General features: G+C 37.1%; 1 protein-coding gene across 3 annotated transcripts in view; it reads right to left on the bottom strand.

Moving 5' to 3' along the window:
* Positions 1 to 5,210: 5,210 nt before the first annotated feature.
* Positions 5,211 to 25,795, bottom strand: part of CPNE3 (copine 3) — a 51,719-nt gene continuing 31,134 nt past the window's right edge. For all 3 annotated transcript variants that reach the window (XM_059994852.1, XM_059994851.1, XM_059994853.1), the window contains exons 9-17: positions 23,481 to 23,579; positions 20,774 to 20,860; positions 19,802 to 19,861; positions 19,118 to 19,251; positions 15,000 to 15,054; positions 14,866 to 14,917; positions 11,979 to 12,112; positions 10,224 to 10,460; positions 5,211 to 8,632 (exon numbers count right to left, since the gene is read on the bottom strand). In XM_059994852.1, coding sequence (XP_059850835.1) covers positions 8,522 to 8,632; positions 10,224 to 10,460; positions 11,979 to 12,112; positions 14,866 to 14,917; positions 15,000 to 15,054; positions 19,118 to 19,251; positions 19,802 to 19,861; positions 20,774 to 20,860; positions 23,481 to 23,579 — 969 coding nt within the window. In that variant the 3' untranslated portion in view covers positions 5,211 to 8,521. The remainder of the gene's footprint in view (positions 8,633 to 10,223; positions 10,461 to 11,978; positions 12,113 to 14,865; positions 14,918 to 14,999; positions 15,055 to 19,117; positions 19,252 to 19,801; positions 19,862 to 20,773; positions 20,861 to 23,480; positions 23,580 to 25,795) is intronic.

Genomic DNA, 25,795 nt, shown 5'->3' with positions numbered 1-25,795 from the left:
TAAACAGGCTCGTGATGTAGTTTCTTGCACCTAGCTCTAAATAAATCAGGCTCTGTTGTTTATTCCAAAAACCTCAGACTTGAAGAGAAATTTAGAGATTCCTACTCCATGCTGCCATTATACAAAACACAAAACAAAATACTCTGTCCAGGATCACATCAGCAGATGTTTGTGTGTGATGGCAGAGCCCAAGAGCAAAGATACCACACTGTTTTTCAAACATGAAGATGATGGACAAGCTCGATCAAAGTAGCATCCACCTGAAGAAGGACTTTTTCCAATAAACAAGTACATTTCCTGAGATTTTATGGAGCAAAGTGATGGTCAAGTCTGCCATGTTAGGACCATATTTATATTCCAAATTTGACAGGAAACATTAAGATTTAGCTTGTCCTTCAGAAATGGACTAACCACACATTTCACTAAAATAGGGATGTGAAAGATTAATACAGTTGTAATTTTGATATGCCATTTGTAAAAGTGAGTAAAGAGATTCAGTTATGAAATAAAAGGATTATTACAAGTACATATTCATTTCCCTGTACCAATAATGTTCCCAGCTCACCCTACTTCTACCTACTTACTACTTTCACCCTACTTACTACCCAAGGCAATCTACAGGTTCAATGCAATCCTTATCAAATTACCAATGGCATTTTTCACAGAACTAGAACAACAAATTTTACAATTTGTATGGAAACACGAAAGACCCCGAATAGCCAAAGCAACCCTGAGAAAGAAAAACAGAGCTGGAGGAATCAGGCTCCCTGACTTCACATTATACTACAAAGCTATAGTAATCAAAACAGTATGGTACTGGCACAAAAACAGAAATATAGATCAATAGAACAGGATAGAAAGCCCAGAGATAAACCCATGCACCTATGGTCAATTAATCTACAACAAAAGAGGCAAGAATATACAATGGAAAAAAGACAGTCTCTTCAATAAGTGGTGCTGGGAAAAATGGACAGCTACATGTAAAAGAATGAAATTAGAACACTCCCTAACACCATACAGAAAAATAAACTCAAAATGGATTAAAGACCTAAATGTAAGGCCAGACACTATAAAACTCTTAGAGGAAAACATTGGCAGAACACTGTTTGACATAAATCACAGCAAGATCTTTTTGGATCCACCTCCTAGAGTAATGAAAATTAAAACAAAAATAAACAAATGGGACCTAATTAAACTTAAAAGCTTTTGCACGGCAAAGGAAACCATAAACAAGATGAAAAGACAACCCTCAGAATGGGAGAAAATATTTGCAAACGAATTGATGGACAAAGGATTAATCTCCAAAATATACAAACAGCACATGCAGCTCAATATCAAAAAAACAAACAACCCAATCAAAAAATGGGTGGAAGACCTAAATAGACATTTCTCCAAAGAAGACATACAGAGGGCCAAGAGGCATATGAAAAGATGCTCAACATTACAAATTATTAGAGAAATGCAAATCAAAGCTACAAAGAGGTACCACCTCACACTGGTCAGAATGGCCATCATCAAAAAGCCTACAAACAATAAATGCTGGAGAGGGTGTGGAGAAAAGGGAACCCTCCTATACTGTTGCTGGGAACGTAAATTGGTACAGCCACTGTGGAGAACAGTATGGAGGTTCCTTAAGAAACTCAAAATAGAGCTACCATATGATCCAGCAATCCCACTCCTGGGCATATATCCAGAGAAAACCACAATTTGAAAAGATACATGCACCCCAATATTCATTGCAGCACTGTTTACAATAGCCAGGACGTGGAAGCAACCTAAATGTCCATTGACAGAGGAATGGATAAAGATAGTATGGTACATATATACAATGGAATATTACTCAGCCGTAAAAAAGAATGAAATGCCATTTGCAGCAACATGGTTGCAACTAGAGATTATCATATGAAGTGAAGTCAGACAGAGAAAGACATATATCACTTACATGTGAAATCTAAAAAAATGATACAAATGAACTTATTTACAAAACAGAAACAGACTCACAGACTTTGAAAACAAATTTATGGTTACCAAAGGAGAAAGGTGTGGGGAAGGGATAAATTAGGAGTTTGGGATTAACGTATTAAAACTACTATATATAAAATAGATAATCAACAAGGACCTACTGTATAGCACAGGGAACTCTACATATTCTATAATAACCTAGATGGGAAAAGAATCTGTAAAAGAATGGATGTATGTATATGTATAAGTGAATCACTTTTCTGTATACCTGAAACTAACACAATATTGTAAATCAACTATACTGCAATATAAAGTAAAAATAAAATTTAAAAACAAACCTAAACAGGGAAGAGGAAAGGAATGTCCTGAGGAAAGAGGTACAATTTTAACTAGGGTGATCAGCAAAGGACTCACTGGCTGATACTGGAATGAAGACTTATAAGAGGTGAGGGAGCAAGGCTCACAAGTGATCAGGAAATGTTCTTTTGGAAGGGGAACAGCAAGCAAGTGCAAAAGCCCTTAGCTAGGAGGATGCCAGGCACACTCAAATAAGAGCAAGAAAGCCCAGGTGGTTGCAGCAGAATGGCCAAGGCAAAGACTAGCAAGAAAGAAGTCTAGAAAAGAAGTGGGGTGGGGGGGAGGTCACACCATGAAGGCCATTGAACACTTAGGTTAGTGGATTGAAGGTACTGATGGAGAATGATCTGTTGGAGTTTTAGTACTAGAGGGAGTAAATTGGAAAGTGGATTCTTACTGGAAAATGGAATACTTGAAATTGAGATTAGGGAGGGATTTGCAATCAATAATGATAAGGTCTAGTATATGTCCTTAGGAGTGAGGGCTGAGGTAAGGGGGAGAATAAGATTATTAGGAGGAGGGATAGAGCATGGCCTAGTCTAAGGATATGATATTCAGAGCCGGTTGTTTTTAAAGAGTAGGGAAAGTTTATCTGAAAGAAGAAAGGAGGACACAGGGGGACACTTAACCTGCTTCCAAGCCCAGTGGTGGATCCGGAAGAGAAAATAACCACTTTGAGAGGGTTGCAGAGGAAGTAAGGTTCTTCAAGAGAGTCAGGTTTTAATTAGAATAGAAACATGAAGGGATTGTTCAGAAAAAGCACTGACATAAAGATTTTGCTAATGAATGACTCAGTTCCTAAGGGCAGAGTTAAAGTGTTTGGGGAGTTTGTGAGAAGTAGGGTGTGGTCAGAATATGGGTTGCACAGAGGAGCCATATGGAGATTAGAGGGAGGGAGATCATGACCGAGCTTCTTGTGAGGACAGGCAGGCTCCATCCCGGTGGTCCTAGTACTGTGGTGGGGGGCAACGAATGCTGGAGGGCGGGGAGGGAGGAGCATCTTGCCAGAAGCAGTGTTCAGGGTCCCTTCTGTACTCTCGACCATAGATGACTGAAGGCATAAGGTATAGTCTCACTCTAAGCACAAAAGACTGCCTCACCTTGCTCATTCCTTCTTGGTTTTAGCATCGTATACTGCCTCCTTTTTCATATTAGATCATAAGCTCTTTAAGGTTAGTAAGAAATTTTACTCACTTTGGCTTCACCTGTTGATTACCAGTACTAAGCTATTCAATAAATATTTGTTCAAAAACAAGTAAATACTTTTTACTGGATGGAAGGCATGGCTGAAAAGACTAATAATTTCATATTTAGTCTTATCTCTGAGAACTCTCTAGAGCTCCCCAACCCGTGACATTCTTGAGTCCAGTCCTAGAAGACCAAGTGCTGTTATAAAACCTGGCACACTGTGAGTTTATGAAAAAACCAAAGATATTAGGGCTCTCCCTTCCCTATCGTAAGAAGTCACAATTCTGCTTGTAATATTTGCCTCACTGATCATTTCCTTTTAGAAAGAAGAGAATCAGGGCTTCCCTGGTGGCGCAGTGGTTGAGAGTCCGCCTGCCGATGCGGGGGACACTGGTTCGTGCCCTGGTCCAAGAAGATCCCACATGCCACGGAGCGGCTGGGCCCGTGGGCCATGGCTGCTGAGCCTGCGCATCTGGAGGCTGTGCTCCGCAACGGGAGAGGCTGCAACAGTGAGAGGCCCGCGTACCGCAAAAAAAAAAAAAAAAGAAAGAAAGAAGAGAATCAATAGCCAAGACAAAGTATAATTCTCCAAGGACACTACAATCTGCTGTGAGTAGTCTGGAGAATTTGGCCGAACACAGCCATGCTTAGTGACAAATGACAACGGTGATGGTCTTGCTACAAGCAAGGGTTTGGCAATCCTGCAGATCTGTGTCATCATTAGGTGTGAGCGAGCCTTGGAACCATTAAGGAATTGATGATATGGGGCTAACAGGTGATTTGATGTGGAGGCAGGGTTGTGGCAGGAAAAGCCCAGAATTCAGAAACTGACCTAGAACCAGAACTTAGCAAGTGTGTAACCAAACAGCTGAGTTTCTGCCATAAGGTGACCACCACCAAATCCCACATCAGGGCTTCACCAAGACAAAGCCATTTTGGCCATGCAACTTTGGCAACAGGATCCCTCCTATCTGCCCTAAAATGTAAGGCCCTCCAGTCTTTCAAAAACACAACTCTGATCACATCAGTCCTTTGCCAAGTCCATTCAGTGGCATTCCATTACTTTTAGCCTAAGTATGAACTCCCTGTATGCCCCAGAGGCCCTCACAGGATGTAACATCTACCCACCACTCCACCTCACCTCTCCACTCCTCTCACCACTTTCCCTCTTGCACTTTGTATTCCAGCAAACTTAAATTCTTTCCATTCCTGAAACATTCAATGCCATAGTTCATAGATGCTTTAAACTTACTTTATCCAGTGAACTTTCAGTTCTTATCTTTCAGCACATCCTCAAGAAAGGGCTCCTTGACAGCTAGATGGTTCAGGTCTCCCCCCTACAATATGTTATATCACACACTAATCTCATGACTCTCAATTACTCATTTAATGTTTTCTCTCTCCTCCAATCCTTTATTTCTATGAAGATGGCAACTCTGGTATGCGAGAGGCCCACATACCGCAAAAACAAACAAACAAACAAAAAAAGTTAGGTGAATATACTGTCCTGCTTAACACAACTGATAAAATGTGAGCACCATAATTCTCCGGCTGCTCTCGTTAAGCTGAGAACCTTTCCCTTGGTTCCTCTGCACCCTGAAAAATATCTTGAATGCATTCAATATCTTTTAAGTGAATACATCCCATAAAATAATAAAACACCCCAAACTGTTTAATTCAGTAAAATATGGAATACAGGCTGATTAAAATACTAACTTTATTTCTAACTTTTCAATGAATAACATTTAGAGAAAGAATAAAAATGAAAACAAGGCACTACTGTCTCACACCACAAAATAATTTTATCCAAAGGAAATTCAGATGCAAGATACATTTAACATCAATTCATATATTAGTAACTTATACATTTATTAACAAGTATGAGATCCATAAAAGCATAAAATAGTCTCTCGAGATCTCAACCAAGCTTCTAGCTTACCTTATGTGTCACTTCCACGACTATCAATCACACACATAAAGAAACTAGGAGAGGGCTTCCCTGGTGGCGCAGTGGTTGAGAGTCCGCCTGCCGATGCAGGGGACACGGGTTCGTGCCCCGGTCCGGGAAGATCCCATATGCCGTGGAGCGGCTGGGCCCGTGAGCCATGGCTGCTGAGCCTGCGCGTCCGGAGCCTGTGCTCCGCAACGGGAGAGGCCACAGCGGTGAGAGGCCCGCGCACCGCAAAAAAAAAAAAAAAAGAAACTAGGAGAAATTGACTGAAGATGACTTTCCAGAAAATTTACAAAATGAAAAAGGCAAAGTATGTCAAATAAGGCAGAGGCAGCAACACAGCCCTGAATTTGCTCTGGAAAGGCTGCCTAAGGCACTACCAAACGGATAGTTGTAAATCCCTAATCTGACTTTAAATTTTTATGATCTTAAACTTTTCAATTCTAAGCACAAGGTGACATGACCATGCTAATTGCTATTTTCTCAGTACAGGCAGATGTGAGAAATATTACATCTATCCAGGGCACTGTCACCCTAATATATGTTTGTAATATATCTGTTTATATGAAGTGTGAAAGTAAACTTGTTTATTTTTTCTTTAAATGCATTTTAAGAACTAATGGCAAAAAAAAAAAAAAAAGAACTAATGGCACTTGAATGAATGGTGGCACAATAAGGAAAAGGACTATTTTAATATAAAACAATACTATATCAGCATGTGATGAGGTAAAATGTTGACACTATAAGAATTTTATAAAATGATAATTTGGAAATTATAAATGCTTTTATTCAAAACTGCAAAAAGGTATCAGTTACTCTAAGTTGCTGGAATCACAGGTCTTATGAATAATAGCATCTACTGATGAACCAAACCAAGAATGCATAATACAAAATTAATTTTCAAAAGGGAACAATTCTGGTTAAAATCAGAATATAAAATTATGAAGAACAAATCAATGTGACAGTGGTGACAGAAGTATTGTCATTTGGCCAATAAAAACAATGAATGCTCATGACCAGTGGTTCCAGGTGTCCTGTGCAGGTGACTCAGGTGCTGCCAGGATCTGGTTCCCGAGAGTGGGGAGAAGGCCCAGTGAGTGGGGCTGTGGACCCTGCCCCAGCTTCAAACGGAAAACCTCTACTTCTGTTTTACCATACATTGAGAACATATGTAATCGTTTCTTTTAAAGGCTTCATGTGTTTAAAAAAAAAAATTCTGAAAACCACTGTAACATATATATGCTGTTTCCAAGCACACAAAGAGAACTGAAATTAGGACATCTTAGACAACAACGAACTATTGGAAGAATCATCAGTTCTTTTCTCGCCTAACTGATGTCAAGATGACTTGTCAACTAATGAGACATACTATAGAGCAACAGACTACTAGTTAGGTACCTTCAGGTTAACAACACATATCCAGAGGAGAGCTAAGTGGGAAAATGTTAACTGCTCAGCTGGGCTAGGCAAACACTGTGGCGAGCAGATCCCCTCTCAGACTGACCTTGGCAATGAGCAGTTTCTGAGAAGCCAAAAGCTGTTTGTGGCTGAAAGCTCACTTGCTTCAGACATTTCAGGGAACAAGAGACCTGAGCTGTGGTGCAAGTTTTCAGTAAGACCGATAGGCTTAGGGTGCATCCATTTACAGATCCATAATAAACACGTAATTCTCAATGTTAAATTGTTCAAGATGACTGGCCAATACACAGATATGCATAGTACTTGGCACACAGCTCCTCAATAAAACGTTACTGAATCTATTCTGAAAAGGTAATGTTTGCTAAGTATTATGTTCTAAAGGATAAAAATCAGAAAAAAAATTCTACTAAAAAAATAAAAACGCACTCTATCCTATGCAGCAACTGGATTTTTTTTTAAAGTTATAACAGGTTTTATGCTTAATACAATACATTCTGGATTTAGGAAATAGCTCATTATTAAAACATAAGATATGATTTTGATTAATAACCACTATCATGAGTTTAAAAAAATCAGACTAAAAATGTTACTTAAAAAAAAAGAGAGAATATCTAAATGAATCTACACAAATGTACAAATCAATATATGGGACCTTAACAAGGAAAGTATAAACATTGCCTTTTTTAATAAGTAAAGTCTTTCATTGATTAAAAGGAAATAGAATTCTGAATTTCCCCTTATATGTTTGGTTCTTACAGTTTTCCTGGATAAACCCATCCTAACCATTTTAACAAACTCCAATTAAAATAATCTAATAATGTTGAATCTAGGGCTACCTATCATCAATGCAGATACAGAATCCTGAGTGTCACATACAATCAATGAAAAGGTCAAATCTGACCATGTTTATGGTATTCAATAATGAAAAAGAAAGATCTAGGAAGGCAAATAAAAATGGCTTACTTACATGAGATTCCTTTTACTTGTTGATTGTACAATTTTAAGAACTGAATACGTGCCTTTCCTTCTCATTCGGTACTTTTCATGAAGTCCTATAAGGATGCATGCTGTTTTGAACTGTGCATGTCTAAATTGCAGCAAAATTCAGGCACAAGTAAAGGTAGTTTTATCCCATGGAATAGCACTAAGTATAGTTCTAGAAACAAATTCAATATCATCTAATTTAAGAAGCCCTTGTTGTCAGGCATGGACATTGGCTTATAAAACACATATTGCCTAGAGCAAAGCACAGCAACCTTCGCATCATTCCAACAATTTTCCACTCTTTCTTATTTACAAACATTCAAAAACAACATTTTCGTCATATGAAAGTAAACAACCACAAGAACAAAATCCGCTTTTCTCACACCAGTTTCTAATCCAAATAGCCTTACTGCAATTACTGTAAATCACTAGCAATCACTGAATTGATTGGGCAAAGATTAAGTTAGCACTTTCCTCCAAAAAAAGTAAAAAAGAATGCTTTAAATAGACATAATCCATAGAGAACTAGGTTTGCATCATAAATGCTGGGGTTCGTGAGAAGTGTGTAAAATGACAGATTCATGATTTGGGGTCAGAGGGAAATCCATTGCTCCACACAGCACGAAAGACTTCTCTCTGCTCAGGCGACCAGAGCTCCTTTCATTTCGTAGCCGGGTTCTTGGGAGGAAGGAGTTTGTATGTGTTGAAGTAGCCTACCACCTGCTGGGGGATCTCCGCCAAGACACATTGAGCAAGCGCTTCTTTTGGAGCCTTGTGAAAAAACAAAATCAAAGCAATTTTATTAGCAACCAAATTTTTACTGGCACTTTGATAAAAGACTAGGAAAAAGCAGTTAGTTCCCAATTCCTAGCTTGTATCTTGTCTCAGGTACTGTCCATGAAACATGGAATAAAGCAATGTTACTTAAGAATGCTTGAGTATGCTCACGAACATTTATCAAGTACTTTTGTGCTGCCCTCATTTTGGCATTTAATGATAATGTTTTTGCTCTTTAACTTTTAAATGTGGGCCTTTCATTCACTTGGTATTAAGTTTTTTAACTTTTTATTTTGAAATAATTACAGATTCATAGGAAGGTGCAAAAATAGTACAGAAAGGTCCCACGTACCCATCACCCAGTTTCCTCCAAAGATAACATCTTATATAACTTTAGTACAATATCAAAACCAGGAAACCAACATTGGTATAGTTCACAGAACTTATTCAGATTTCACCAGTTTTACATGCACTCATTTGTGTGTGTGTGTGTGTGTGCGTGCACACAAGTGTAGTTCTATGTAATTTTATCATCTGGGTAGATCTGTATAACTACCATCACAATCAAGATACAGACCTGTTTCATCATCACAAAGATCCCTAACATTACCACCTTTTTAATACACACCCACATCATTCCCCACACCCACCCCCACTCATACATTGGTTGGTGGGAATGTAAAATGACATAACTGTGCCAGAAAAGTTCAGCAGTTTCTTTAACAACTAAAATGCAACAACCATACAACCCAGCAACTGCACTTCGGGGTATTTATCCCAGAGAAATAAAAACTTATGTTCACATAACAACCTGTACACGAATGTTTACAGCAGCCTTTGTACGTCACAGATGAGAACTGGAAACAACTGAAGATGTCCTTCACTGGGTGAATGGTCAAACAAACTGGTACACCCACACCATGGAATACTACTTAGCAACAAAAAGGAATACATTTAACAACTGGGAAGACTCTCAGAGAATAAAGCTGAGTGAAAAAAAGCCAGTGTCAAGGTTATATACTGTATGATTCCATTTATATAACATTGTTGAAATGACAAACATATACAAATGGAGAACAGACTAGTGGTTGCCAGGGGTTAAGGAGGGAATGAAGGTGGGAAGGAAGTGGATGTGGTTATACAAGGGCTACATGAGATAGCCTGCTATATTGGACCTTGACTGCATCAAAGTCAATATCCTGGTTAGGATTCTGGACCTATAGTTTTACAAGATGTTACCATTAAACTGGGTAAAACAGTTTACTGTTTACAATTTTCATCAAATCAACTTGTAGTTTGGTAAATTCATCATATACTTGCATAGAGTTTTTCTGTTATTCCACAGGTAAAGATAAAATATATTCTAAAACAACATCTTTTTAAACAATTTATCACATGGACTGCAAGAGGCACACAAGTATACAACCTGAAAAAAAACTGCCAAATTTAATCAAGGGTCTTCAAATGGAAAATTCACACACTCTAACAACCCCTGACACCTACTCAACTGCCTGGTTATGGACCGGCAAAGGTCTGTGTTCAAACACCTTAGAGTGCATGAAGAGTAGGGAGGAGTGGTACTCACGCTCTGGAACTGTCTGAAAGGCACAAACTGGACAATATCCCTGATGGCTATCTCGCCCGACGGGGAGCGGAGACTTCCACCATCACCATCCAGAAACTCCATGGCACCAAAGTCAGCATCTCCGACTCCGACAATGATGATGGACATAGGCAGCTTGGCAGCGTTAACGATAGCTTGTCTGGTCTCATCAAGGTCTGTGATCACGCCATCGGTAATGATTAAGAGCACAAAATATTGCTGCCAAGAAAGACAATTATGTCCACTGAGCCAGCCGAGCTCCCCAACAATAAAAGCAATGGTTAGACTCTAATAAATACCATATGCTAACATGGTATATATGGAATCTTAAAAAAAAAATGGTTCTGATGAACCTAGGGGCAGGACAGGAATAAGACACAGATGTAGAGAATGGACTTGAGGACACGGGGAGGGTAAAGGGTAAGCTGGGACGAAGTGAGAGAATAGCACTGACATATATACACTACCAAATGTAAAATAGATAGCTAGTGGGAAGCAGCTGCATGGCACAGGGAGATCAGCTCAGTGCTTTGTGACCACCTAGAGGGGTGGGATAGGGAGGGTGGGAGGGAGATGCAAAAGGGAGGGGATATAAGGATATACGTATGCATATAGCTGATTCATTTTGTTATACAGCAAAAACTAACACAATACTGTAAAGCGATTATACTCCAATAAAGATGTTAAAAAAAAAAAAAGCAATGGTTAATGACATCTCCAGCCTGATGAGTCATTTAGTCTCTTTCTTGCTCATTTTCCTTGTCAGTCTCTACCCAGGATACCATCTATATGAAATATTCTAAGATTCTCTGATGACAAGGAAATTAACTGATACAAAAACTGTAGTTTCATTAAAAGTGCAACAGACCACAAAAGAGGGCTGGCATAAATACACAGAAGCAAGACAACTAAATGTCAGAGATTAAACTTTCAGTTAGCACTGAAACATTCTGATTTACCTGAAGTACTGAATATGTCAAAGTACCTATCAAGGGAGCAAGTGGCAACTCCGTTCTTAAAAGATCAAATACGGAGGAAGTAGAATCGTTCATCAAACTAAAACATACTTTTTAAAAAGTGGATATGGTTCAAGGTGAGGAAATCTTTCTCTCAATCCCATCATCTCTGATGAATCATTTTAGAGAGTGGTAAAATGTTACATAAAGTTGTACTCCATCCTTTGGGTCATTTAAGTCTAAAATGGAAATAAGATTGATAATAGTAGCTATCACGTGCTGAGTGTTTACTCTGACTCAGGCACTGTGCACTTTATATGAACTATCTTCTCTCACTCTTTCAACAACTGCATGAGGTACTTATCGCTTATTTCTGAGGATACTGAAGCTGAGTGGGGTTTGGTATCCAGGGTCCAACAGGTAATGACTCTCTAATTCAAACTTCTTTAGTATGCTAAGTAATTTTGCAACAGCAACTGAAGTGGTAGGTCTCCTGAAGCCTAAACTTGCTAAGGCTACTTCAAAAAATTTTTTGAGAACCTACCTGAGAAAATTCTTTCAAAAGACAGAGAAAAAACTTATAAGTATACAGGTTGTTTAGTTGTTGTCTTGTTCTTAATGGTCACTAATTTAACAACAGATGTTACTCCCAAACCAAGGATGATATATCATTGCTTCATGCCCTGTCTTTGTATCTCAGCAGACCAAATAAACAGAAAAATGGCTCTGGGAACAACAACCAATCCACATTCTCCCTGCCCCCTGGCGACAGGGCACTTACAGAAGCTGTCTGTTGTTGTGTGGCTGCAGCAGCAAACCTGGCCACATGATTTATGATTGGAGAAAAATTGGTTGGTCCATAGAGTTTTATCTGAGGAAGGCAGGCCCGATATGCCTCTATAATGCCTTGAATTCCTAGACAAAAAAAGCAGGATTAAAAATTCTCAAGCACAATTTAATTGTTTACTATTCACCATACTGGCTAATTTAATTTATATATCAACATACAGTGCTTTAAACAGTCAAAAGTTCTATATTCAGGAGTTCTCTAAGGTATATAATATTACAAAACTCCATAGCTATGCTCTATCACAAAAAAACCCTATAAACTTTGCTCTCCCCCACTAGAAGGCATGTGTTTTCACCTCAGCCAAATTATTCATTAGTCTAAAGTAGGGTTGTTATATTGCTTAATTTTGATATGTTTTGGGAATAAGACTGATGGAAAAAGAACCATACAAAAGATGCTGCAGCATACAACTGATGACAAGGTAAGAAAACGTAACTGAGAAAATGGAAAAACTTTTGCATATATGACCAGAGGTTCTACAGAAATATCATATAAGGTTAAGCATGGTACAGTAGACTCTATTAATTGCAAATATTCACTTCCAGGTTATTTATCACATTTTGCTGCAGAAACACTAAAGCATTTGTTTATGGGGTGCACCTTAGGCCTGCTGGGCATTATGTAATGGAAGACTGGGCAGGCCCATTTGACTAGCTTTGTCCAGTGCATATGAATGGATATGACATCCATGTCTAAGCAGATGTTTTAAGAATCACGGCCTGTTTTTGCCAGCTTTCTTGCTTTTTCCCCTCTGCCATGGGAACAGCATATCCCAGACAGCCCGAGACCCAGAATGAGTAGAAACAGAGCAGCGCAGCAGTCTAGCCAAGCACCAAGTGATTTGTAAAGTGAGCAAGAAATAAATTATTGTCATTACAAGTTACTGAGATTTAGAGACTGTTGATTACAATAGCACAACCTATCAAAAGTTGAATGGCATTCCTGATTAAAGCACTGCTGATGAATCTGCCCCTAATACACAACAGAGTGTCTGGGATGTAAGTAAGAGACTAGAAATCCTAGAAATTCCCAAGAGTGCCTTGCTAAGATTAATAAGAAAATCTTAAAAGACTTCTAATGTAAACCAAAACAGGTCTCTTGCTTAAAAAATGTCCAGCAGGACATAGATCAATAAGGAGGAAAAGCATATACTTGGTTTAAAAGCTTCACAAGACCAAGTCTCTCCACTTGCCAATAAACTCCTCTTAGGCACTTTGAGTTTAGGAATAAGTGGTCTTATGAACAACCTTTGAGAATGTAACTAATTTATACATAGAGGTGATTTTACATGCATAAGGTGAGGCTGGAACTAGAGGTTAGTCAGTCCAGTAGTTACAAAAATAATATTAACATAGGCCAGCAGCAGGATCTTACTGTAATGATATATGCTCTAGAAAAATTTAACCCATAACCACAGCAATAGTAATATTTTCTTCCATTTTTATCATCTAGCTTGCTTGTCAATCTCAAGGTATACAAAACTGTTAATTAAATTTCTTCATAAACATCAATTGCCTTCCATTCCTCAACTAAAACTAAATTATGCTAAAATCTTTCCACTACATCAAGGGAACAAGTTAGACATATTCTTTCTGGGCAACTAAGGTGGATGATTAATTAGGAAAACGGGATTAAACTTCCTTGTCTTAAAATAAAGCTGTATTTTTTCTGTGTAGTATTTCCTCTGTCTAACATCAAATTGATTGTTTTTTCCAGACTAAACCAAAAGCAGAAAAGCTCTGCTTGGTGGCAGCCCAAAGACGGGCTCATGTTACTCACAGAGTAAATGAACTTCTAAAATGAATTATCCCATGGTATGTCATCCATATTTACTTGCAATAAATAAAATCTAATTACAACAAATTCCAAAAATTGTTCCAATTTCATCATAAGCATGAAGCACATTTCTTGAAAAGAAAAAGATTCCCAGTTTCATATGCCTAGGGATACAAAAGGTCACAACCAGCCACTGAAAGTGCATAAAAGAACACTGAATTAGTACAAGAAAAGAGTTTCAGAAAAAAGGAGAAAATCCTAATACAAACTACTCCCAACAAAATGGTCATGCTCTTCTACTTTATGGATATTATTTAAGAAGGGAAGGAAAGAACACTCTCTTCTGTTTTATAATTGTTAAAAGGACCCTTTGCAGAAAATTAGCTTATTGTCTACAATTTTATGCCTCTGCCCCTATATCTTTTCCTCCTCCAAACTGTTCAGTCTTATATACTTTTGTGGGAGATTTGGCATTTTAGGTTGATTGCTCAATGTGGCAAAAAGGAAGAGGCACTGGAATATTTGAGGGATAAACAGAAAAGTGAAATGAAAGAAATGCCTGTCCCTGTTTTCCACACAAAGGAAAGCTACTCTTGGAGCTTAGTTCTGTGTTTCTTTAGCCCACCCCATCTCCTTACAGAACCCTGTGTAACAAGTAATTTGATGCTAGACACTTTTTCTTCAAAGAGAGTTAACTGCTAATCTGAGAAAAGCATCTGTATACTGAATGACCTGTTTTCATTGAAGGTTTATTTTAAAATCAACTTATATGTGAAAATAATATGCATATTCTTATGGATCTACCCTCAAGATTGAGAATCTTTTGTTCTAGTAAAACTCTTAAGGTAGAAGAATTTAGCCTGCAATCTTCATCATCATCATAGTGATCTGCATTATTATCATTACCATGCTAACCACCAACTTGGGGCAAAATTCTACTACTTTACATGATAGAAAATTCAATGTGTCACAAAAAGAAACCTAGAGAGGAAATTTGAGTAGCTTTTTTCAGTTTAAAAATTCATGTTTATTTTTAACTTACCATTACAGTAGGGATTGGACGGATTAAAGTTTATTGGAAATTCATGAGAAACCTGTCAAAAGATGAAAGAAGGACTGATGAGGCTTGTTTTGCTTTGCTAGGAGGCAAAGCTTCGCAATGAGAGTTCCTCTTACCTGCCACTGAGGTGGGATCTGAGCTCCAAAACCAAAAGCTGGAAACATCTTATCACTGAAAAGAAAATTTGAAAACAGAAAAAGGTCATTTTTATCTTTATTCATAATAAAACCAATATGAGCTTATTTTCTAAAAATTTGAAATCTTAGAAAAATATAAAACAAAGATTAGAACCAATGTTAACATTTGGCAGCTCTCATTCTAAATATTTTTCTGTGCATTGAAGGAGAAAAATGTCTCTCTATATATATTAAAATGGACTTTATATTAATATTTTATAACATACTCTTTTTTATTTATACAGTTTATCGTTTCACTAGATAAATATATAAATAAATCCGTAAAGTTTTAAAAAGCACAAGTTTTTTCATTTGTTTACAAAAACACTCATTTGGCAGCAAAACCTGACCTCAACTGACATGAAGTTATCTATAGCCTTTATTTATGCCGCTTAATATGAATATTCATACATTTATAGCCACAGAAACATGGTACAAATGCCATACATTGTAAAACTCTCACATTTCTGCAGCAAAATGTATGAATATTCAGCCCAAGTGTTTAGAGATAATTATGGACCAGAATATATAACACCATGTGAATGGCTGTTAAGTATTCCACTGTATAGATATTCTCCCCCAAATGATAGACACCCTATGTCTTGCCATTATAAAACACTGTAATGATTACACTAATTTTTCTACTAGGGATATTCTTTTTTATATTAATTCTTAATGGTTCTTTTTGCATTGAGGATAGAACCTATATCTTATATGTCACGATATTTTTCCCGGTTGATAGTCTGTCTTTAACTTTGTTTAAAATATCTTCCCTTTTTTAGTTATTAATATTAATAAATGTGAACACATAAAAATTCTTTCATGATTTTTGCCTTCTCTGTCTTGCTTAAAGGCTGTCCTCACTGCAAGATTATAAACAATTCATATATATTTTCTCCTAGAACTTCCAAGCTTTGCTTTTGATGTTAAACTTGAAATTCATCTGGAGTAGGATATGAAGCAGAAACTGCTGCTCTACACCAGTATCCATTCTCTTCCTTTTTAATTATGGATCCCCTGGGCTACTGGCAACCACACTAGCTGTACTCTAGCTTCTCTGGGCTGGCAGTGGTTAGGTGGCTGGAGGTGTGAGTAGAATGATTTGTCAGCCACTTCTCAATCACACTCTAAAAGGGAAACCACATGCATTCTCAGTTCCTTGGTCCTCTTCCCACTGGCTAGAGAGGATGAGAATCACAGCAGCTGCGTCGGACCCAGGGTGGAAGCTATAAGAGGCAGAACTGCCCTCTCAGTCCTGAACTACTTACCTCTAGAGATGCAACATGAAACAGACATAAACCTCTATTTTGTCAAAACCACTTTGTTTTGGGGTAGCCATTTCAGCAATTTTGTCTGTGGTCTATACAGAATAGTATCCTAACATACACAGGTATGAGTCAGGGATCCAAATCCAGTTCCTGTCCTGTTTGACAGCTGTTACAACCCCTTTCCCCGCAAATGCCATCTCTATCATATACTAAATTCACATACACTTTTGGGTCTATTTCAAGACTGCTTACTTGTTTTTACTGGTCATGTACTAGTCCCATACTCAATTAATATATAATACTGTATATATGAAACTGATATAATGTTATAAACCACTAAAAAATTAAATTAAATTTTATATATATATATATATATATATATATATATATACCTTTAAAATAAATTTTAGTACCTGCTAGAACAAATTCCCCTTTATTCTTTTTCCCTGAAAAACTTCTTGACTATTCTGATTCATTTTACCCTCTAGAAAATTTTAAGAATCATTTTGTCAGGGTTTCACTGCAATTCTGATTAAAACTGACTAATACAGGGAGAAATGTTATATTTTACATCATTGTGACATCTGCCTATCTAGAATCGTGGTATATCTTTCCATTTAAACAAGTTTCCTTCTTTGTCCCTCAGTACAATTCTGTAGTTTTTCCTCACTAAAGATCCTAGACCTTTTACTAAATTCACTCTCATTTTTTTTTGCATTATGAATTGTGATCTTTTATCCACTATAATTTCTTCATTTGGTTTTTGCTGGTTAGTGAAAACTTGTTGATTTTTTATTTTATGTTGTATCTGACCACCTTTTAAACTTTCACACTTTCTAATATTTTTCACTTGATTCTCTCAGGTTTGAATTCATTCCTCATAGGTTTGGTAGAATTTATGTATGAAGGCTGTCCTGGCCGGTGCCTTCGTGAGGAGAGGCTCTTTGACCAGCCACTCCATTCCTTCCACGGTTCCTGGGCTATACAGGTTCTCTGCTTCTTTGAGTCAAATTTGGTAATTTACAGCTTTCTAAAAAAAATCATCCTTTAACCTAGATTTTTCAATGAAATAGCATAAGCTTTTACAGAACATTAACATAATTTTTTTTCTGAATTTATGCTTATAATCTGTCTCATAACTAATATTCTACACATTTTCTCTTTTTCTCGGGGGGTCAGTGTTGCCAAAGGTTTGCCTAAGCTTTGCTGAACTTGCAAAGAATCATCTCTCCATTTAATTTATTAATTTGGTGACTTTCCAAGTCATTATTTTGTGTGTTTGGAGGAAGCACAGCACAGCAGAGTTGTGAGGGCATGTCCCTGGAGCCAGACAGCCCAGGTTCAGTCCTGTCTCTGCCAATTACCAGCTGAGTGACCCTGGACAAGTTACTTTATCACCTATGCCTCAGTTTTCTCACCTGTAAAATGAAGATGATAACAGCACCTATTTCACAACTAAGTATGAGGATTTGATGAATACCATATAAAAAGGATTTAAAATTTTCTCTGACACATAATAGCTAACATGTATATGGAATCTCCTACTATTGCAATATCTATATTTTTCTTCCTATTCTTTAATTTTATTCTGTTGAAAAGCTAGTTCATTCTATATTCAATTCTTGTTTAAAAATAAAACACATAAAGCCAGAAATTTTCCTCTATAAAGACAGGACCATGTACAGTCGTCTCATTACCCTTTATTTCTAGATAGTCTGTTATTACACTTTGATTTCCTCTTTGATCTAAGAACTACTTAAGAGTTTTTTTAATTTCCATGTGGTAAACTTTTTTTAGTTAACCTTTTGTTTTACCTTCCAGGAACCAGGCTGAGAAAGTAACCCTATAAATTTTCTACTTTTTATCTAAGTCCCATTACAACTGTGTTACTTTGAAATTTTTATTATATTTCTAGCTATTTTCAATTGAAATATTTTGATAGTCTGTTACTAAACATGTCCACTGTTATATTTTCATTTTGGATTATATAATAAGGTGTCCTATAAAGTAATTTTTAAATTATATTTAATGAATTTTGTCTTAAATTCTATTAGGCTGATACTGAAACTGCTACCCCTGCTTTAGACTTGTTTGCATTTGCCTGAAAATTTCGTCTCTTTAAATGTCATAACAAATTAATGAAAAGCTCCATCAAATATGTAAGGGCTTTTATCATAAAATAATAGGTGAAAATTTTTACTGTGCCCTAATAGATTGAGAACAAAAAGTTAATAATGTGGATTTTTTCCTATTGTTTACTAAACCTTCAAGAAGACCTATTTAAATCTATTCAAAATCTATCCATTGAGAATCTATTCTAAATATTTTATAGCAATTATGTCAAGTTATCCTTCAACACTTGTTGAAAATCACCATTAAGAAAATAATTTGACAATGACTGCCAAGGAAATAGACATGTTAAGAAATAGCATCTATGAGTGTTTACAAAATGTGTCTTCTGGACTTCAATTACACAGATAACTTATCCCAAATGAGTAAACCCCAAGGAAACCAGATCAAAGAAACTAAAAGCCTTGCCAACTTCAGTCAGCTGTTAAAGAAGCAAGCTATATATAATACATTATAACTAACCACAGCCAGAGATTAGAGGTCAAAGGTAAACACTAACTAAGACTGTCACAAAGGGAAAAATAGAAAAGATAAGACAAGAAATTTTAGGGAGAAAGCTATTCCTCCCCAGCATCCTTATCCCATCAACTACATCAGAGAACCAGCAGATGATACAGAAACTGCCCTTTCTGGGGAGTTATGTGTTGGAGTCATACTCACGCATCATAATCTTGAATGACCAGTCCCACAGACCAGATTGCAGTCAAATACTCATTAACACCATTGGGGCTGATGTAATGAAGGGAGTCGGGAGACCTTGGATCACCATTGGAGCCAGTGAAGTCCACGCCCACCTGCCAAATAACAAAATTGCAGCCCTTACTGAGATGAAGGCAGGGACACCCTTGCTTGATGTCCAGGAAAACACAAACATTGAATTTTGAGATCGAAACATTCATCCCAGAGCCTGCTACTGCCATTTCCTAACGAATGCCTGAGCCTATGGGTATTTCCAGACACAATTAAACAATTAAAGCCACAGCATGAAGCAACCCGCTACCCCTGTTTTTCTAGATGTCTTAAATCATGGATTATTACATCCATGGCTTTAGGCATAGGGCTTGTTTTTTTTGTATGTTTGTTTGATTATGCTTTTTATTATTTAAATTACTGCAGGATAATCACTGATTTGTACATATCTGCTTTCTTGCAGTAGAAAATATTTAACAAGGCCAAAAGCTTCAGGGTGAACCTAAACAAACTCTCTGAGGAGACCATACTCAACAGATTGTATAAATTTCATCACAAAGTCAATTTGGCAGTGAAAGAAGGAACACTGCAAAATGGAGGGGAAAAAAAAATCACATTACAGCCCTATTTTGAAAAATTCAGTGTGTTACTCACAGTAAAATTCAGTTGACATCCTCCCATGATATAGTCAAGGAATGTACATTCCACTGTAATCTAAAAACAAATAGTAAACTTAAAATTAAAACTCTCCTACTACATAAGAAAAGCAAATAGCTCTCCGGCATTTTTTTTTTTTTTTTTTTGCGGTACGTGGGCCTCTCACTGTTGTGGCCTCTCCCGTTGTGGAGCACAGGCTCCGGACGCGCAGGCTCAGCGGCCATGGCTCACGGGCCTAGCCGCTCCGCAGCATGTGGGATCTTCCCGGACTGGGGCACGAACCCGTGTCCCCTGGATCGGCAGGCGGACTCTCAACCACTGCGCCACCAGGGAAGCCCTGGCATATATTTTTAACCATCTATAAACTGAACAGCACATGATATAAACATATGGAAAACATCCCTGCATTTGAATTTAAGGCACCCTGCCCCTACATGTCATGAATCTGTAAGATTTTACTTCAAGATAATTATAGCAATGTGAAGATTAGAATATTAATGGCCAATGATGAAATACACACACGGTAAGTTTTAAGAAACTAGTAATGAGTCTAATATGTTGAGAGCTTTAATTAAGTATAATAAGCAAGATTAAAAACAAAAACTCCCACTTGTTTATAAGAAATCTCTTGGATTTTTTCCCCTTCACTCATAACATCTCATCTTGAAATAATGACCAGGATAGATGCACTAAGTCAAGCCATTTCCACTAATGTGCTGGACAGATGCCAACGGTGCCTTATATTTCCTAAGATAATGAAAAACTTTGATATTCTTTGTCCTTTCCTAAAAAGTTGTCAAACCTTGGAAGCAAAGTTACTTGGAAGATTTCTCTACTATTTCCTATTCTCTTCTTTTCCCTAAAGGTGCCCAGTTGCTCATGTAATTTTCAACTGTCCACACAAACTGTTTGTTTAGAAGAACTCGAAATGTGATCTCATTACACTATAAGTGGTCAAGAGAAACTGACCTCACACTGTTTCACACTGATAACACCTGAATTCTTGTAGCTTTTCTTCTTTTGCCTCTTTTTTTCATTTATGCACTCAAATTCAACCTGTAGGAAGAAAGACAAAAATGTTCATTATTACTAGTGATATAAGAAATATCAATGTAAATTTAAATGAATGACTTTTTTCTCTTGGAATCAAACCACCTACTGATGTAGGTCTGTTATAAAACACAACTCTGAAACAACTGCATACTATGTCATATATATGAAATATTTATCAGTGATATTTCCAAAAAGGACTTCTAAAATTGTGTACCTTTTAAAATAGTTCCTAAGTATAAATTTTGCCTCTGTAGATCATTTCCTTATAAATGCTCCGAGTAATAAGCTTTTTTCTTTATAATAAAGAATATAAAACATTACTTCTAGCTGTTACCCACACAAAGTACAAAAATACACTGCTTAGAAAAGAAAAAAAAAACAACCATCAGAAAACAGAAATATATGAAGCCCAACTCTATGGTAAAATATGCAGCAAAGATCATCTCTTTCCATTGGGAATATGTGTAGAAATCGATCTAGTATCTTACATCTTCTCAGTATAGTTTCTTCCTCCAAACAGATCATCTTCCTTTCCACCTCCTATCCAGTTATCCCTCTGTAAGGCTTGGCTAAAGTTATCCTCCTCTATAACATCAACTCCTGTTCTAGGCTTCTCTGATCTCCAACTATCTCATTAAACTTCTACAACCACATAAAATTTAGTTACATACTTGGTATTGTTGTCAATTATTTCATTTCATTAATTATTTTCCATGGCTAGGGTATAATCACTTCCAAGTTATACCTTCAAATTCTCACTGCCTTGCCTAATAATAAGAGATACTCAATGAATACTGGATAAGTCACCTTTTCTGGTTAACAGAAAGCAACTTATATACTTTGGACAGAGGCATTACTAATTTTCGAAGAATCAAACATTTAAAAATACTTTTGATACAAAACAAAATGATGTTAAAAAAACTCCTTGAGGGGCTTCCCTGGTGGCGCAGTGGTTGAGAGTCTGCCTGCCGATGCAGGGGACACGGGTTCGTGCCTCGGTGTGGGAAGATCCCACATGCCACGGAGCGGCTAGGCCCGTGAGCCATGGCCGCTGAGCCTGCGCGTCCGGAGCCTGTGCTCCGCAACGGGAGAGGCCACAACAGTGAGAGGCCCGCTGAAACCAGTGAAACAACAATCCAGATCACTCTTCATATTTAGTTCTTTTAGGTAGCTTGCTTTATTTTAAATGTTCAGATTTTCATTATTTTCCATTATTTCTGCCTTTAAAAATAAAAAAAAAATCTTTAAATAGAATATTTACAGCTGAATTTTGCTGTTGTTTTAATTCAAACTGTTAACCTAATTCAATCTCTGCATTTAAACCACTGAGTGTGATTTGAAAGCCTTCCTTACTTCACACAAGCACTTCTGTTATTTCTAGTATCTGGGCTTTGTGACCAGGGTGTAGGAACAGGACTAGAGATCTCTACATGACCTACTGAAAATTCTAGTCCCACTACGTTTGTTCAAAACTCATTTCTCCCAATTATTTAAATCAAATAGCTGATAAGGTTTATTTATTCATTTAGCTTTTAAGTTTTGATCTAAAACTATCAGTATCCTCTTTTGGGTCACCTCACCTACATGACTTCGTAAAAAAGAACTTCCCACCTGACCATAATCTCTTACCTTTTAAACCTCATGTTTAGATTTTCAGAAGCAAATGCTATATACAGGAGCATTATTCAGGTCTCTAAGCAGGTAATAAACATTTCATATTATTCTAAGTAAGCTATAAAGAGAATTAACAACTTATTTCATTCAAACTAGAAAGGTAAGTAAGAGGGAAACAACACTCTGGAATAGTTTTTAGGCACTTTGCCTTACAGACAGAAAAGTTTCAAGAAGCAATCTTAGAAATATGTGGGGATGATAACTAATAAACTGAACGTAGGGCTTCCCTGGTGGCGCAGTGGTTGGGAGTCCGCCAGCCGATGCGGGGGATGCGGGTTCGTGCCCCAGTCTGGGAGAATCCCATGTGCCGCAGAGCGGCTGGGCCCGTGGGCCATGGCCGCTGGGCCTGCGCGTCCGGAGCCTGTGCTCCGCAACGGGAGAGGCCACAACAGTGAGAGGCCCGCGTACCGCAAAAAATAAATAAATAAATAAACTGAACGTAGTTAAGGCAGACAAATGATCTTAACAAAATTAGTACCATTAGATGGCAGCTTAATATTACATAATTTGAAATAGTGTAACTATGCTTTTATCATTCCCTTGGGTGAGGACAAGTCAGAGGAAAGCCACAGGCAGAATGTAAAAGCCAATTTGTAAAATGTCCAAAAGGAGAATAAATGAACCCAATTCAAGTCCAGGTACTTGTCTAGTGTAGATATTAATTACTGTGACCAGTGAAATGCCAAGATCTTTAAAACAAAGGATTTTCAATCAAACCATATAAACTGTCTGAAGACAAAGGAAACCAAACCTCAAAACATAAATGAAAACTCATCCCAAGTAAGAATTTTGGATCATCCAACTACTAAACAAATAAAATCCACAGACTTCAGAGCATTACATAATATAGAGTAAAAGCATGGAAAACTATTTTCTATGCCAAGAGAAAAAATGAATAAATACAGGGCCAAACTATAAGGTATATGCAAATGACAAGGATGCAACTTACAGGTGAATTTCTGGAGGCTTCTTTCAGTTTTGTCATGGTGGTTTGAAATGTTCCAATGAGATCATGGGATCCATCATTGTCATAATCATAACACTCTACCTAGAAGTAAGTATAATAAAAATATATAAAAATCAATATAATTTTGTTAAAAAGTATTGGCTGCAATAAATGGGACTTACCAAGAAGTGTACTTTTAATTAAAATTAGTGAAAATGTTTAACATACAGTCCTACTTGGAGAAGTAGGAACTAACTTCCTAGAGGAACAATACTGAAACACTTTCAAACACTCGCTATCCTTGGAATGGGGTTCTAGGACACATCACAGGCAGATGAAAAACACAAATACTGTTCAAATTCCACATTAAGCAGTTTCCAGTTCCTGTACATGCCCTTTACAAGTGCTGATAAAATCAAAATGGAATTAGACCTTCTTTCTCATCTGCTTTTTACCTTGTTATCATTTTACAATGGCTAAAGCCACTATCTATCTGGAGGAAGAAAGGAAGTCAGTATCCTAGGCAGCTAAAAATTGTATAATTAAATTCTAGATGATTAGTAACTACGGAAAACATATTTCATTAGTTGCAGTTTGGTGAGGTTAGGCTTCTATTAGGAGTTAGATATGATGAAGTCAGATTTGCATCATTCTGAGGATCACAACTCTCACAATGAAAAGGAAAATTCCAGGAAAACAGTTTTTTATACACTGAGGAAGTATCTATACTGGGTCATAATTATTTTATTTCCACGTAAGACAGGAATCTTGGCTATGGCTCTCATTAAAGGCTCGCTCTCTCTTGAAGCAGACAGAAGAGAGCTGAGGGTATTTGATTTCCGTATAGTTTTGCACCAGGTTGACAGATGTAGCCAAAGAGTAAATATTCACAAGCATACCTGAATATTCATTGCAATGAGAAAATAAGGTGATGTGAACTCTTAGCAAACAGAGGTGTTCACTGTGATCATAAAAAAACGATTTTTTTTTTTTTTTTTTTTTTTTTGCGGTACGCGGGCCTCTCACTGCTGTGGCCTCTCCCATTGCAGCCTCTCCCGTTGCAGAGCACAGGCTCCGGACGCGCAGGCTCAGCGGCCATGGCTCACGGGCCCAGCCACTGCGCGGCATGTGGGATCTTCCCGGACTGGGGCACGAACCCGTGTCCCCTGCATCGGCAGGCAGACTCTCAACCACTGCGCCAACAGGGAAGCCCCGATGTTTTTATAGTGCTTTGTAATTTCAAACATTTCTTTCTGCAAACATTTATTACATGCATTGCACACAATATCTACTGAGGCTTGTCAGGTAGGAGAAGAATTAAATAGTCTTAGAAGATGACATATCTTGTGTGGTAACCAACAATGTAAATCTGTTCCAAGGAAACTTTTGAATCCTTCTATAGCCTATGATTTAAAATAAAAGCCTGTACCTTAGAAGCAATTTGCATCTTACCCTATGCCAATCTTCCATCCTGCTATAATCCTTTACAAAGTTATATTAATCACCAAGCTAAAATGCTCAGGATTTATATATATTCACCTAGCAAAGTGATTTATTTTCTTCTCAGTTCTCTAAGAGGTGAATTGAGTGCTTATCATAACAGGAAGTCTTTCACCCCTTATATTTTCATTATTATTCAGGAAGACTTAAAATCAAACAATCAATAAATAAAACAAACAAGGTCTAGAATTGCAATTTTGAGCAACAGTAAGGGTTTTTATTTGTTCCCAGCACTTCAGTCACTGATCAATTCTGACCTGCTAACTCTTGCCCTACATATCCGATACTCAATTTTTAAACCAAAAGCCCTTTATCTGACAGAAAAGAAAATTAATGACCTTAATAATTTTTTCTAGAGGAACTAAAATTAAGATAAAGTCAAAACAATCTTAATATTTTAATAATTTCATTTTTAAGAGTTTTTTTTTTTATTATGGAAAACAGAATGTTACATTTTAGACTTGCACTCAGGAAACTCCAATTTATACCTAAGACAACAAGATCAAGCTCTGATAAGGCCAAGATTTTATTTAAACAAAGCTTATGCAGGAGCTAAAACTATTCATGTTTAGACTGTCCGAAACTTCAGGGAGTGTAAAAACATTTTTAAAATGTAATTCCCAATAACTCACTACAATAAATATATAAGAAAAGTTCACTGTTGCCTCATTAAAGGCAAATGTTTGATGCTAAAGGAAAATGTGACATTTATAATGCTGGCATATGTTCAGATACAGCTTGAGGTAAATGATGTAATGATTTGTGTCATTTAATTTCTCTTCTCAAGAATTTAAAAACTAGTAATATTGGCTGTTTTA

The sequence above is a fragment of the Delphinus delphis genome, chromosome 17 (genome assembly GCF_949987515.2).
Source record: "Delphinus delphis chromosome 17, mDelDel1.2, whole genome shotgun sequence".
NCBI classification, from domain to species: domain Eukaryota; kingdom Metazoa; phylum Chordata; class Mammalia; order Artiodactyla; family Delphinidae; genus Delphinus; species Delphinus delphis.
The sequence above is the reverse complement of the archived record's forward strand: the minus strand, read 5'-3'. Positions and strand labels throughout refer to the sequence as shown.